We start from the raw sequence: 16,873 nt of genomic DNA, 5'->3' as shown, positions 1-16,873 counted from the left end.
ACTCGATCGAGCTGTTTGAACCACTCGATCGAGCTCTTGGATTTCTGGCTCACTCGATCGAGTATAATTTTCACTCGATCGAGTGACTTTATCTGCTAAACTGTTCGACCGAGAAGAATTTATTGGTCGATCGAGTCCTTCAAATTGAGCACTACTCGATCGAGTAGTATTTATACTTGATCGACCATCTTGATGGAAATTTCACTCGATCGAGTAGTAATTTCACTCGATCGAGTGCCAGGACAATATACAGCAGGGATATCGTCCGTATACTCGTCCAGCTCTTCTTCCGGGGCATTATCAGCTGTCACAACCCCGTCTTTTGGCATTTTTGGCCCCTTATAAGCAAGGCCACTTCGGAGATTGATGACGTTAACTAGGTTACATGTCGGTGGATGGTTAGCTTGGTTTTTCGCGAGTGTTAACTGCGCGACTTGTTCTCGTAACTCCACGATAACGGTATCATTCTTGTTGCATTTCTCCCCAAACTGTTGTGTTAAGTTCAACATCAAGGACTTCAATTCGGCAATTTCCCCGTTTGTACAAGGGGGGACTGGCTGCGGCACTGGCGTAGAAGGAGTAGAAACATTTGCCATTTCTTCATATAATTGAGAAAAAGGAACTCCATGCTTGTATTTCTGATAAGCAAGGACGCGCTCTATTCTCACCATACAATCAATGGGGTCATGCCCCTCCATGCCGCATCTACCGCATATCTCCACATGCTCAGTAATTGCACAAACTTGTGATCTCTCACCCATAACCTCCGTAATCTTCACATTACCTAGACTTTTGCTAGTACTCTCCACTTCAGCTGCTGCCAACTCATTAACTTGCCCACTTCCTCGAGGATTTCCATATTAGGCAACATGGATGGCCATCTTCTCAATAAGATGCCACCCTTGATCATCCTCCACATTTTTCATGAATCTCCCCTTAGCTACACTATCAAGGATAGCTCTCTAGTTTCGATATAACCCGTTGTAAAACTGGGTACATAGAAACCAACGCTTGAAACCGTGATGAGGCACAGAACGGACGAGATTCTTGAACCTAGTCCAAGCCCCATCCAAGTCTTCGGTGGGCAATTGCTCAAAATAAGTAATCTGAGCTCTCAAGGCCTTAGTGCGCTATGGTGGAAAATATCGCCTGTAAACGGCCAAAGCAAGAGAACTCCAATCGGTTACACCGGCTGCTTCCCTATCTAAATCCCTCAACCATTCCCGGGCATCATCAGCTAAAGAAAAGGGAAATAGAACTCCCTTCACTTTGTCCTGTGTCACCCCAGCAGCAAGAGGAATGGTAGAGCAATACTCTATAAATAGCTCTATGTGCCTGCATGGATCTTCTTCAGGTACCCCCCTAAAGATATTTCTCTCGACCAGCTGTATGTAGGATGGGTGGATTCCAAAGATTCGCAATTCAGTAGTGGGTAGTAAGAAACCTTTTGGAAGGGAATCCACCGTTGGCTCTGAATGACTGGCTATATTAGGCATCCTGGCAAATAAAGTTTACAAATCAGAGCAGGTGCAACAATGTTCTCTTATAGAACAGATAACCTGTAAACTAATCAAAAACTTTGCAAAAAATGAGATCACTCTCAAAGAAAACTTCCTTGAGACGAAAGACAAACTTAAATAAAGCAACAAAATTGCACCACCTCCCCGGCAACGGCGCCAAAATTTGACAGGCTAGTCGTATACCTATCAAAAATAACCAACTGGCTCTAACTAATATAGCTAGGGAAGTCGAGTCGATCTCCACAGGGAGATGGGAAAATGTCAGCTTCTCTAAGTTCGTCACGGTAACCAATTTGGGGGTTTTAATTGGGTTGTTCTAAACTAATGAGAATGATAAAGAAGAAATGGCAAGAGAATAAATATTAAGCAAATAAAGGTGAAACCGCTAAGGCAGTCGGTTTACCATGATCATTCAGTCAAGCAATATAGGTCTCAAGTCAATGCAAGTATGGTCAAAGGAGCAGTGAATATCTCCTTCCGGTCTCAATTCGCCCTAAAGCACAACTAGCTTAGCTTCCCCCCTCACTACGGTGCCCTAATGTTCACTACGAGTCTCACCATTTCCAACCTTCCGGTCTAGGTTAAGGTTTACTATGATAAAATGACTAATTGCGTCGACTCAATTAGACAGAAACAATTAATTGCAGCGATTAACAACAGAGACCACACAAGCACAAAACCTAATATGGCAATTACTATTCCTTCATAATCATGGATTCCCTAGTCTTAGCATGAGGGAATTAGCTACACATCATTATCGAGTCAACAATAACAATACATTGATAAAAAGAGTTAAACATGATAGTAACGAAATTAGAGAGATTAAATGAAGCAATAACAATAGCAATAAGAGAAGGAAAGAATTAAAATAATAATTATGATTAAGAAATAAAAGAAAAAAATAATACCGATTACGAATTCCGAATCCAAGTTCTAAAGTAGAAAAGTGTAGAGGAAAGAGAAGCAGTGGAAAAAATGAAGTAGAGGTAAGTGAGAAAGAGTTACGCAGTCCCCCCTTAAACCTAATCCAAAGCCTAATTACAAAAGTCCATACGAAAATAGGTGGAAAAATACAAATACAAGGCAAACCACTCGATCGAGTGGAAATAAACAACTCGATCGAGTAAACTAAGCAAAATTCCCCTCGATCGAGTAGAAATACTACTTGATCGAGTAACTCCTTAATGCTGCCTGCTCGATCGAGTATAAGAACTACTCGATTGAGTGATCTTCATGGTATAAATCATTCGATCGACTAGATAAGTGGTCGATCGAGCTATTTTGGCACGTTAGGCACTATGACACCTTCCGAAATCAGCTCTCGCATCTTCAAAGTGATATATTCCAAGCTCCGGCTACTTGTTCTCCATAAATGTATGCAAAAAGGGACGAGTTTGGGCTCGATTTATCTGCTCTTCGGTCTATACCTATAATTTACACAAGACAAACCAAAGTAGACTATTCGGGGGTATTTGTACCTAAATGCCACGTAAAATAGTACAGAAATGCGTGTAAAAATGAGGTAAAAACCTTATATAAAATACACGCATCAGGTGGGTTACACACCAAGAAATCAAACCCCGATTTGTGAGAGGGATACCAATCCAAACAAAATGTGTAAGGAGGGTGCCCTAGCCTCGTGCTCAAAAGTGATGAAAGCTCTTTGGCTAAACATAAATGTGTAACGCCAATGGTATGCTTGACTCAATCGGGATTTGAAACGCGGGGATGAGAAAACTCACGCCGACGAGACGAGCCAATTGGTGGAAAAGGGTTAGGTTATGGGCCCGGATAAGGAACCCGACCGTGACCATAATATCAATTAATGTATTCCAACCAAGACCTCATTCGAGTCTCACCATCTAAGGATCCCAAAGATACAAGTGTCCTAGTTTTCCCCAGCAGAGTCGCCAATCTGTGGACAATGGCAGCGGTCTTTTGAAAGCCACGCTCGGCGGCGTAAAAATGCTTTCGACCGGATCATTTTAGATCGGTTGGTTTCATCTCGGTAAGGGTCTCGGAACAATTAGAGATGTTCGGAGTTGCCACCAAGCATTTGTGGGATGCTTGGAACCCGTTCGAATCCACTTTATTAATCGGTCAAACGAAGCACAAAGCAGTATTTGACATAGGTACTAAAGATAAGGAATCGTCCCTCTTTAGCATCCTATCTCTAGAATTACTCTCGTATACCCCGGATAAGGTCGTCCACTATCCAAAGTTTTTGATTAAGAGGTGAAGGTACGTATTGGGAAGCCCTTTAATCAGACACCCAATCCCGCCCGCGGTAGCGACCTCTACTGATCGATCTTGGTTGGTTGAATGCAAAAGTTGATAAAACGGTTTAAATGTATGAATGCGCATCCAATAATTTAAACCTAACATGTGAGAGCTTTACAAGTCGGTTGATTTAATCCAAGTATCAAGTATAAGATGTCGAGTTGGATTTATGATTGATTTGCATGCAAGACGGAAATTAAACATCCATTTACTTAGTTAGGTTTATGGTGCATAACGCGATCCATTTGTCTTAGTAAGGCATTTTGCAAATATGATTTTTGAATGAGCAAATTAGTCATCTGATCCGTCCTATATCCGGGTTAATCGGAGTCGGGGTCGTCCTAGACTAATGCTGGAAGGGGAACAGGCCCTGCACCAGGCAACCATATAAGGCGCGAGCCTGTTGGCGGTGTAAGAGGGTCTCCCCTGGTTTGAAAATAGAAAAGAAATGGCCTGTTTAGGCGCGGGTCAGTCAACGGTTTAAGACGCATTCTGACCATTGAAAAACGTATATAAAACGTATTGAAAATGGGTATTTGGACCCGTTTTGGTTTGAAAGGACCGTTTAGGTCATATTTGTGTTGATTTGAGGAACGAGACTCGAATAATCATCATTATTTTGATGATATTCGGTGTCGGGTTCGACTTTATGAGCTTGACATGAATAGTTTTGAAAAATGAATATGAACTAATTGTTTTAACTTCATTTGAATATAATTAGTCGATACTCATCATCGTACTCGGGTAAAAATCCGACATGGTATGTAGAACCAAGGATGACTTTGTGTTGGTGACTAATACATTTATTTTGAAAATGTAAAAAAATGATGAAAGGCTTTAAAATACCTTCCAAAATGTAAAGAAATGAAATAAAAGGTTTTAAAATACCTTTTAAATGTAATTAACCAAATATTATCACCGAAACACGGATTAAACCGTCATGGTAATAAGAACCAAGGGTGAAAAATGTTTTATGGTTAAAAACTTGTACAAATAAATAAAAGGGTTTGAAAATATTTGAAATGGTAAAAACCGATTACAAATATGAAAATAGATTAAAAAGGAAAGACGAGAACAAACACGGTTGAGTCTGACATGGACACCACATTGAGGCGCGAGCCTCTGTGCATAACAAGGGGCTTCTATCTCAAGCCAAGACTCAGTTTTGGCTCGTCTAACCTATCTTGGATCGTGTTATGCGTGATTTAGCATGTTATGGCCATGAAATAATTAAAGACATGATAAAAGAAGGATTTTTAAACTCTCATACTTACATGTTTGGTTATGGCGAGAAACCGACGTAAGTGTATCAATTCGTTTGGTCGGAAAAGACTCGGTTTAAAACCGTTTTAGCAAGTAAAAACAGTGTTTTGTTTAGATTAGTGACGGTGTAGTGGTAGAAATGGTCGGTCAAGTGATTTAATGCACGATGACGGTACCAAACAATGTGTAAGGCTTGTATTTACGATCGGTAGGTCGTAAATACGCGACGGATTGTGACTTAGGAAGTCGAGTCTAGAATTTTAAGGGAGAAAGAGGGGGCGGACACTCACGTAAGTTCTCAAATGGAGGCATTTGAGGGGTATTTATAGGAAAATGAGTGGTTGTGTGAGTTTTGAGCGACGTGGCCACCTGGGCTGCTCAAAGAGGCGCGAGCCACGTCGCGGGTCTTCGAGGTGTCTTGTCGCTTTCACATAAATACAATCATGATTTGTTCTATCCTAGGATTTGTATGCACATGTTTGGCACTTGACCATACATGAATCAAGGAAATCTTAACATGGAAGCATTTGAACAATTTGTTTTTTGTGTTTGACTCGGTTTGACTCGTTGTTGGAGTCAGGATTTGAATTTTTGAGTCGGTTTTTGGTCTGGTGTCGGTTTTGACTCTAGTTAGTGTCATTGCGACCCCGTCGTCATGCATTAAACACTCCAGGTACTTTTCAAAAGTTTTAAAATGTTTTATTTTCGAAATCGTTTTAAGTTTTCCGACGTAAAGTTTTACACGAACTGTCGATCAAACGCCACGATTCCAAAGCATGTTATAGTCTGATAATCATCAGGTGTTTGTTGGAGTCTCAGCAGATACTGGGTATCTACAAAGCAATACTATAAAAGAAGGCATCCAAGATTATTTGAGGACATTACAACATATTGTACTACATCACAAGCAAGATTACTAGAATACTTATAGATAATACACTACATTGTGCTCTACATACTTTAATCTCCTAAAATCATAGTGAAATCCTCTCCTTGCTTAGTGCCCGTGGTTTTTTCCATTTATGGGTTTTCCATGTATAAATTATGTTGTCGTATTTATTTTCTTTATTTGCTTTACATTACATACGTTTTACCCTGCCTTGCAGTCATAGCAACGATGTACGAGCTAGTTAACCCTACACTTACTCTACCATGACCTGATTCAGCCTTGCGCGGAATCCACCCAAAACAATTATTGCCCACCGTGGGTCATTTAGCTCATTAAAATCTTTCTTCATTTTTCACAAAAAATCCAAGAACTAAACAAATAATGGCACAACCCACCGTTGAAGAACAGTTGACTGCTGCTTTACAACAAATAGCAGAAATGGAGATCCTGAAAGAAAAGATGGCCGAGTCTGAAGTTGAAATCTTACAGCTGAAGGAATTTGAGTCAACCTTAAAATAGAAGTTGGAGAGAATTCAGAGATCATGCTCTAAAATCCCGCCACGAACCCCATTCTCATCAACCATCAAACACTTTGATCTCTTGAGTTTTGGGAGCCTAAGTAGCACCAAGAAAGTGATCAATGTGGATGTGAATGATGTCCCCAAAAATGACAAAGAGCAACCTGATGAGACAGGAGCAGCTGTCATGATTGTTATAGTCCAGGAAATAAAAAAAAAAACTCAATGAAAAATTCGAAAAAAAAATACCTGGAGTACCTGCCAGCATGGAAGAGGTTGCCCAGATAGTTATGCTGACTCACCTTTTGTTGACGAGATATCTAAGGTGGATCTTCCCATGAAATTTGTGATTCCATCTTAGAGAACTTATGATGGGACGGCAGATCCACAAAATCATGTAGCCTTCAATAAAAAAAAATGTTGGCTACATCAATTCCAAGCGAATTTAGACATGTTTGCATGTGCAAAGGATTTGGAATAACCCTGACCGGCCTTGCACTGCATTGGTACATCAACCTGCCCAATGGAAGCATCAGATCCTTTGCTAACCTGATCAACTCTTTCAACCAGCAATTTGCAAGCAGCAGGGAATTGGAGAAGCGTTCCAGCGACCTATACAAGATTACCCAGAAACCTGATAGATTATCGCACACCTAACAAAAATACCCCAAACTTGGCTAACAAATGAATGTAGTAAAGTATGGGTCCAACACAAGCAGACGAGAGTTGTATAGTGAAATGCTATGAATATAATTCTTCAAGGTCGGTTACGATTGTTTGTTTGGTTTGATTGGTAAACTTATAATAAAATGATGTAAAATTAATAATGATAAAGGAGTCTAGGGGAGTCGGGTCACACATGAAATTACGTAAATGTTCATGTTAAACTAGGAATAGATAATAACGTTAATTGTTTAGGCCTAATGACAACCACCTCTCGGCCTTATTGTCAACCATAGAACGGTTCTAGAGAGCTCTCACTATTACTAGATCGGTCTAAATGAACATGCTTTGTCCAATTCAATTTCGTGCCTCTCGACTTCTAAAAGTGAATTAACAAATTTAATCTAAGATAGTGATCAATTACCAAAGATTAGCAAACAATACAAGCATGTGATAGAAATGATTAAACGATATTATAACATCTTAATTTAACAATTACAAATACTATTTATGCATGGCTTCCCTAATCCCTAGACAAAATGAACTACTAACTCATAGTGAAAACTAAACTAATAACATATGATATGATAAACATGATGATAATAGAATTATAACTAAATGAATAATTGGAAATTAAGATATTGCTAAATGATGATAGAGACATAAATATTAGAAATAATTCATAATCAAATAACAAAGGAAGGATAATGATATGTAATTAGCAAAATAACTATGATGAAAAATATATATATATATATATATATATATATATATATATATATATATATATATATGAAAATGCTATGAATAAACTATGATGGCACTAGTAACAAAATGGAATGCTAAGGACGATAATGAAAACAATGAAAACAATGTAACAACAATAATAATGATTGAATAGACTATGATGGCAATAACTATATATATATATATATATATATATATATATATATATATATATATATGAAAATGGAATGCTAAGGACGCAGTATTCCAAAGTTATTGTCTAAAATTCTCGATTAATTGGTAAATGGAAACCAAAGTTCCGTCTCAATGCTCCTTGATTCTTTTGACTTATTGCACAATTAGGAATCCTAAGCTTGCAACTCCACTTGATTGTTTGGACTTCATTTGGGCTTTAATTTCATTTCTTTACTTGTGCATCAACCCAATTTAGTTTCTTCAGACTCAGAATTTGTTGGAATATGTGTCCTCCGACAATAATGCGATCACAACTGTCGATCATCATGATCACATGTTTAAATCTCGTTTTAAGAATACATGTGGGATGTAATATTTTACAGTCAACTGGTCCACACATATCGGTAGTGATTGGCTGACTAGAGTTTGACATTACTGTCGTGTGACGGTGGTGATCAGTTGATCCCCTTAGGTCATACCTATAGGGAAATACTCTTCATTGATTATTTAATTAATCGTATGCCGATACGAGTTAATTAAATTGCTTAAAATTGACGGATGATTTGTGAGTAAAGTTAACGTGTCTTATTATAATTCGATTAAATTAGATACGGTCTAAGTAATCGAATTGTTTTATTACTTAGATAAAATTGTTGTTTATGAAACAATTGAAACAGAATGAATAATTTATTATAAATACAAGTTGTTGTAATTTATAATTTGATAAACCATTTTGGCACAAGTAATCAAGAATCACTAGTTAATTTTGTATGTGACATATTTTATTAATATGTTTATTTTTAATATGTTAAAAATACATTGCATTGTAACATGTCATGTAACATGTAACATGTGACAAAATTGACAAATGACAAAATAAAATGGACTACACATTTTATTTAAGTGTGCCGAAAATGGAAGGAGTATAAGGTTTATATTGTGTTTTATTTTAATTGGAAACATAATGATAAAAGCCTACTATTTAGCCTTGCATGCCTAGTCTCATCTTGAGAAGAACAAGACCATGCATTGCCTCTTCAATATAGACACCCCCCCCCCCCCCAACCGGTTTCCCATGTAGTGTAACAATATGGATTTCTGAATTATTCATTCACAACTACACCTAATATTTTCTAGTGTAAGAAAATCAATTCTCTATCTTGTGAAGAATTTTTAGAGAAATAAAAACCTCACTAATCTCTCCTCTCTTGGCCGAAATAAATAAGAGTACAAAATATTGTTTTGTGTCAAATTTTAGTAAGACTTATATTATTACTAGATCATAATAATATTAGTTATTAAGAGTTTTCCTTCGGTATATGCTTTTGGGTGAGGTTATAATTTGAACCTTGTTCATCCATTGTTGTAAAGCTCAAGAACTAACAAGAAGGAGATCTTGTTGGTGCCCTTTGATCCGAAATCCCAATGTAAGATTGATGATTTCTTCCCTTATCTTGTTTTAGTTTGCATGCATAAGATCTAATATTTATTTTATGACTAAATAAATAATTACATATATGAATATGTTAAATTAATGAGATTAATGAATACTAACAAGCGGTATCATGAGCCTTAGGTTGTTTGCTTGCAAATCGGTTTATAGATTTTCCGAGTTATAAGATTAACATACAAAACTAATTAATTTGGATTTATGAAGATAAACCTTAAAATAACTTTTCATGTTAAAAGTTTCTGGTCCGAAGTGATTTTTAGGATATTTTGGTTTATTTATGGATTTTATTGTTCATTTTATATATTATTGGCATTAAAATGTGATTTTTATGATAAAAATGTCATTTTTGGACGAAAAATAGCTAAACTTCGAATTTTTCAGTTGGTTTTGGATATGTTTTTACATATATTATGTACTGATGGTCTGTAAATTTTCATGTTAAAATGAGTTGTTTTGCTCGAAATATGGAATTTTCAAGTTAAAATCATATTTAAATGGGTAAGTAGGTTAATATGAGTTATATTTCGAATCTGGTCATGGAAATTTAGTATGTTGTCATATGCAATTTTACAAGATATGTGTAAAATATTTGGTATAATGAAGTCTTTATGCATGATTTATGAATTTTTGATGAAAAATCACATAAATAGTGACTATAATTAGTAATAATGCTAAAACATACTTCATGACTAAAGGGAAAAATGTCACATGTTGCATTTTATCATATATTTCAGATCTAAAAGTGAAAAGTTGATAAAAATATTTTTTTCTCATATTTTTTATGGTCATAATTGTTAAAATCGATAAACCGCAACATTGTTTTTCACGATAAATTTTCGAAATTTTTAACCTAAGTTTTGAACATTATGAGTGTCATGGTATTTTTCCAGAATGTTCATGAGTTTAAATTTCAAATTTCGAATTTATTTGAAATTTTTATAATTTACTTTGAAGTTTATAGCATAATTTTGTATTTTTGGATCCATTTATGAACAATATTAAGAAATCAAGGTTAATTATTGTCAAAATGTTAGTGAAGAGTAATTTTGAGTCCTAAGATGGTTAGGGTAATTAACTTGTACATAAATATGAATTTATGTAATTATTGTGATTTTAAAAGGTTAAATCACGCAAATCCGTAAAAACCGATTAATATACGATATTGGCTCTTAAAAGGCGATTTAGCATAAAATCTAGCATGTTCATACATATTATAATGCTGCATTTTATTTTATTTATGATTGTCATATCTTAATTTTATGTAATTTTTGAATTATGTAATTTTACTTTGTATGGCCTAAGTTTTAATTTGTATTACCCGAAATGTATGGGAATATCGATTCGGTTGTAATTATTGTGATCTCGTATCACCGTTTTGTAATTTAATATATATATTTTTATTTTTAATTACAAATGTATAATAGGAAATTATGTAATTCATTTTGTAATTTAATTATTCCGGAGTTCCTTGAAGACGGTGCCGTTCGAGAAGGCGGTCCATCATAGAAAGTGTTGCCTTGAATTGCGTGCTAAGACCGAAGTTCAAGGGACCAAAGGAGTTGCTTTCCGAATTTGTAATAGTTTATTAGATTTACTATTTTAGGAAGGCCATACTAGGATTTTATTTTTTTGCTTTGCATTTTATTTATATGTTGCATGCATCGCTAAATCGCCATAACAAAACATGCATTTTAAATCGAGTTTATCGACCGTGTCAATTACAATTATCGTAGTTCACCGCTTTAGTTCACTTGAAACGTGATAGATAATAAAGTGACATGACCTCTCGCTAAAATAAACAATTGAGACTTAGCCTTACCAAAAAGTAGAAACCATGAAAACCTATTTCACGAGGGAGTGCACTCGGCCCTACCGGGGTACAAACCTTGTAACGTAGGGGAAGTGGGTGATAAATGTCTATCCATCTAATTCATGTTGATAAGGAATGAATCGGCCCTACCGTGCCCAAGTTGATGTGGATTTGGATCATGGACACATTTATTCGAAATTTGGGTTGAACACAACAAAAGTATTCTCGACCATTGCCGGATGTGTTTTGGGCTAAAGATAAATATTAATGTAATTTTATCGACCAAGAGTTCTAAAAGTAGAATCGATTAAAGAGTTAATCCACCGAGTTATATTGATAAGGGATGAATCGGCCCTACCGTGCCCAAGTTAATATGAATTTGGATCTTGGAATCATTTATCAAGTTGGGTAGAGGTCACTAGATAAATGCTTTACTTGTTAAATTATTTACAAGTATTATTATAAGGACAAATGTTCTGTTTTTTCATTATTCCGTTGGCATATTGTACTATTTCTTTACCTCAAATTATACGATATCATTTCGATTATAGTACAATATCTCCATTAAAACATCGTAACTAAAGATAATTATGAATTTTCTTCTAAAACCTCGTGTTATCCATTGGAAGGATCTCTTATGAAGAGTATAGATAAAAGTTATTCGTGATCAAAAGGATTTTTGATTCTTGACTAACATATCTACTTACAATGAATTGTTTCTCATATTCTTAATTGAGTTAAGTACTTTGAAACGTTACATCATTTTGGTAACTAGATTTGTATGAAATCAAAATTGACCAAAATACCGCAACCACTTCAATGAAAGTTTTAAGACTAAACAAATGAATTGAAGAGTAGTCTTCATGAATTTCAATTTTGCTTCTCTAAGCAAAGACTCATTGAAATGAGTGGGAGCATTCTCTTAAACCGTTAAGAAAAGGACGAAGTTTAAAGAAGTAAAATTAGAATGGAATTGATACAAGGCAATGTTAAAAGTAAAGTTATTGAGAATAACGATACTAAGCCTATCAATCCCGACCGATAAAGTTTCCATTGTCTTAAGTGTCGGACGCTAGAAAGGAAACTACCCCAAATTATTGAAGAATCAGCAAGTTAGTTGTGGGACATCTAATGAGACCTTCTTCTTTTAATGTTTATTTGATTAACATAAATCTTGCTAGTACTACTTCGTCAATATTAGAAACCAATGGAGGTTTTCATCATTGTATCCGATACATAAGATGATTATAATATGACGACTAGCATCAAATAATGTCGAGAGATAGAGTCATTGTGTAATCAATCTAGTTTTGGGTTTATAGTTGTACCTTAATTATGACTATTAAGTGCATAAACTCTGAATAAGAATATAATCTTGTTAAGATACAAAAGAGGTTTCATTTGTGTGACCCTATACACCATGATTTGATGTATGGTTAGCCCATTATCAAGGTGAATATATTCTAAACCAAACTAGAATGATACACCATGTAGATGATACAAGACTCAAATTGGTAACCCAAGATTAAACCTTAAATTCTGGAATGATGAACGCAAAGAGTTATCGAGTACTCTTGGAACCATTAGATTGTTAATCTTATGGTATATGCGTATCTTGTATTCAAAGCAAGATGTCTCGTGCCTTTTGGTTGAAAAAGAGATGGAGGTTGTAAATCATTGATCCAAAATAGGTTGATCATTTTCTTTTACCAACGATTTAAAGTTGACGCTAATGTGTTCACTTAATAAGGTAAATAGAGAAATCCTTGTAGAAGTTCAAAGAGTTCAAAGTATCACGATTTAGTCGTGATGTGATTTTCAAAGTGAAGACTTTGATATAAGCCAATTGGAATGTGATATAGTATCACAAATTAATATCTCTTAGCACGCATTATGGGATAATGTGTGGTTGGATAAAGAAATCAAACGCTATTCGATATGGTTTGGACTTCAATCAAGTTACTTTGAGTTACTTGATCCTTTTGGGGATTTTATCATTTTGTCTAAATTATTTTTCCACTAAATCGATCTAAAACGAATCATATGAGATATGAAATGGTAGAGTACCATGCTTGTAAGTTTTCACAAGAAACAAATGCTCATTTTTCCTTACTATAATCACGAGTACAACGAGTTTGTGGCTCGTGAAGCTGTCTTTCTAGAATACAAGTTTATTTCTAGAAGACAGAGTGGGAGAAAATATTCAAGAGCCACAAAAGAATTGTGTCAAAAATTGTATGTCGCAAGAAATTGGTTGGTTTTTCTTGGCAACATGACGTTGTTTCTTTGAAACCTAGGAGGTTGAACTCATCACTTGTTGAAGATGATGAATTCGTGTTACTTTTAGAAAGTAAAGAGCTTGCAACTTACAAAGAAATTGTTTGATTCAAGTTACTTCTGGAAAGTAATGATCATATGACTTAAATAAGAGTGTTTAAGTCACAACTCAATATAAGGCTTAGAGCCATGAAAATCCGAAATAAATTCCAAGTGGAATTGTTGGATATCAAAAAGAGATATCAAAGCTTGATTAGTGGCAAAGGGTTTTGCACTAGTTGAAATGCTTAAGTCTATTTGGATCTTCTTAGGGATTGTGTTTCATTATGATGATATACATATAGCAAGTGAATCTAAAACCCACTTCTTCAATTAGAAGGAATGTATTCAATACATGTCTTGAGTTTTGTAGATTCTTGCAATCCTAAGATAATGTGAAACTTAAGAGAGGGTCTTAAGTAGGACATCAATGAGTTGGAATCAATGTTTTGATCATGTTATAAAACTTTTCTCGATAAGTCGAGAAGTTGTGTTTATACATGGAGTTTAGTGGGAGTTACGGAAATTTTAATTAGTCTTATATCTGGATGACATATTGATCATTGGGAATGATTTGACACTTATGGAGTATTATAATACATCTTTAATATCCGGATTTATGGAGATAAATCTACATGATATTAGCATCAAATAAGAAGTCTTATGTTGATAAGATTCATGATTAGTTCAATCGAGTTGAACATATTTGATTGATTCCATTTGTTTCCGCTGCCGAATCAATTAAATAGGAAATGATGTATAACACTTCATATACTTTGAGTATGATGAATTGTTTCAAATCGAAATTAAGTAATAGTTACCAAGTAAGCCATAAAGATTACCCTTAAGTGCTTGAAGAAGCATTGAGGATGTAAAGCAAAGTGTTTTTGATGCAATTTTGTGTAAGGGTGTTACACAAATGACAATTGACAATTGAGATTACGCATGGTTTCCGACAAAACCATAATCAAAACACATTAGGATGGTTAAGGAACCATTATGGCTATGTTATTTAAGAAATAGATTTGCTAGAATCGTTCTAGGCAATAAAGAACAATGAGAGATATTTACAACGGAAATTGAGTACACTTGCAATCATGAGATGTGCAAGAAGGATGAGTCCCGCACACTGTGAAAACAGTGGGAGCAATTCTAAGGGTAGAGGGCCTATGTCTAGAGTGGATCTAGACACGTACTCAGAAAGTTTTGTAATGCAAATGTGTACATTACAAAGGAAAACGAGTATGTAGTAAGGTTGAGTTAGGTACAAGAAGTTGATAGAACCTACTAAGCAAAGACTTTTCATAGGCTTAACATGATGAGTTATGTCATTTCAATTGCATTGAGATGAACAACTACATATAAGATGAAAATTGATTATAAAAATATGAAGTAGTAATCAGGTATTGATTATTCATATGTGATAATCACATTTGTCGTTCGAGTTTTTAAATCTGAAAACTTCTTTTATACTTTGTTACATCAAAACGAGTTGTAGAGACAATTTTGAACCTCGTTAAAGTGAACCCGGATTAACATGGTATTCGCCCATAGTCACTTGTATGAGGTGCCGTCTCGAAGTGACTAGAGTGTGATGCGATTGATGGCAAGTTCAAGTGCCATAGAGTCATGTGAGATGACTAGTCTGTTCGCCCAAGGTGGCACAGTTTCAGATTAACTTTGATTTATGTTACTACGACCTTCGTAAATGGGGTCAAATGGGCATCTTTTGGGTTATGATGGCTGTGGCTAGTCGAAGGGAATAAGTGCGATAGGAATTGTCCACCCCTTATCAGGGTTAAAACAATATCTCAGGGCCACTCGAGGAGTAATGAACTGGAAATGCGTGGCCACGCTCGGAAGGTATCTATGGTAGATAATTCCGGTCAATCAGTTATTCTCCAGATCGAGGAAACCACTCTCGATATGATCACTTGCAAGTACGACCAGAAAGACACCTTGCATTGAGTGGGAGATAGTAATAGGACAAGAGATTTGGTGACGTACACTTGTCGAGGACAAGTGGGAGATTGTTAGAATATGTGTCCTCCGACAATAATGCGATCACAACTGTCGATCATGACGATCACATGTTTAAATCTCGTTTTAAGAATACATGTGGGATGTAATATTTTACAGTCAACTGGTCCACACATATCAGTAATGATTGGCTGACTAGAGTTTGACATTACTGTCGTGCGACGGTGGTGATCAGCTGATCCCCTTAGGTCATACCTATAGGGAAATTGGAGCAGGAGCTCTGGGTTCGAATCCCACCACAGACACAATACTAAACAACCAGGCACATACACCTGCACAAAGGGAATGGGTGCAATTTATTGGTCAAGGACTAACACCATGGGGCCTGACCATGGTCCATCTAGCCTAAGGGAGGTGGCCACTACAACCTTGCCTAGGAACCTTCCTGCGCCGACGTCCACGAACACAAATATCACCCAACAGAGCACATGAGGAGGAGTACTATTGTAGTGTTATTTTGTCCATTTCATGAGTCACCGCATTCCTAGCTGATCTTGTCTTAATTTCGTTTGTTCTTTTCTGTTCTAAAACCCTACAAACACTTGCCATTTGAGGACTATAAATTTCGTAACCATCCCCGGAATTAGGCAGCTTTTGATAAAGAAGAACCCGCATTTTCGCAGCCTTATTTCGTGTGGATACAAGGACCAGTTACCTGTGTGGGACTGAATCCTTTAGCTGACCTGTGTTGGCAGCATTTTACCTTAGTCTTTTATTTGTTACTCTTGTGAATGTCACTATCAGTCCTTGTTCATTGTGAGCCTGGCATTACTACATCTTTCTTTGAAAATTGTTCAAAAACTTTCACCAAAAAGGAACCTACTTTGGTCTGTTTCTCCATAAATTTTATGGCTTGTTTACTGCAAATACGTTTCCAAGCTTAAATCATTTATTATATGCTCCAAATTGGTTATCAGAGCCAAGGCTAAAACTACCTATAAATACACCACCTTTTTTTTCAACCCCTCAAAATAATTCAAAAAAAAAAGCAAGCACAAATGGATAATGAGAGATTAAACCTCCTAGAAGATACTGTCAGCAGATTAGCTGGTAGTATGGAAACCATATCAACTGCTGTCAACAGGCTGGTTCAGGATCGAGCCACGGAAGAAAACTCCGACTCTGATGAAGCAATACCAGGAAGGCCTAGATTAGGTAAACATGACAACTCCATTAAAATAGATTTTCCTGAGTTTAATG

The 16,873-nt window shown here is 35.9% G+C and overlaps 1 protein-coding gene across 1 annotated transcript in view; it reads right to left on the bottom strand.

The window, feature by feature from the left end:
- LOC141627898 (uncharacterized) overlaps positions 1-16,288 on the bottom strand; it is a 49,438-nt gene extending 33,150 nt beyond the window's left edge. The window contains exons 1-2 of the mRNA XM_074441099.1: positions 16,220-16,288; positions 6,953-7,082 (exon numbers count right to left, since the gene is read on the bottom strand). Coding sequence (XP_074297200.1) covers positions 6,953-7,082; positions 16,220-16,288 — 199 coding nt within the window. The remainder of the gene's footprint in view (positions 1-6,952; positions 7,083-16,219) is intronic.
- Positions 16,289-16,873: the final 585 nt, after the last annotated feature.

Source organism: Silene latifolia, chromosome Y (assembly GCF_048544455.1).
Source record: "Silene latifolia isolate original U9 population chromosome Y, ASM4854445v1, whole genome shotgun sequence".
Classification (NCBI taxonomy): Eukaryota; Viridiplantae; Streptophyta; class Magnoliopsida; order Caryophyllales; family Caryophyllaceae; genus Silene; species Silene latifolia.
Note: the sequence above shows the minus strand (reverse complement) of the source record. Positions and strands in the feature narration are given on the sequence as shown.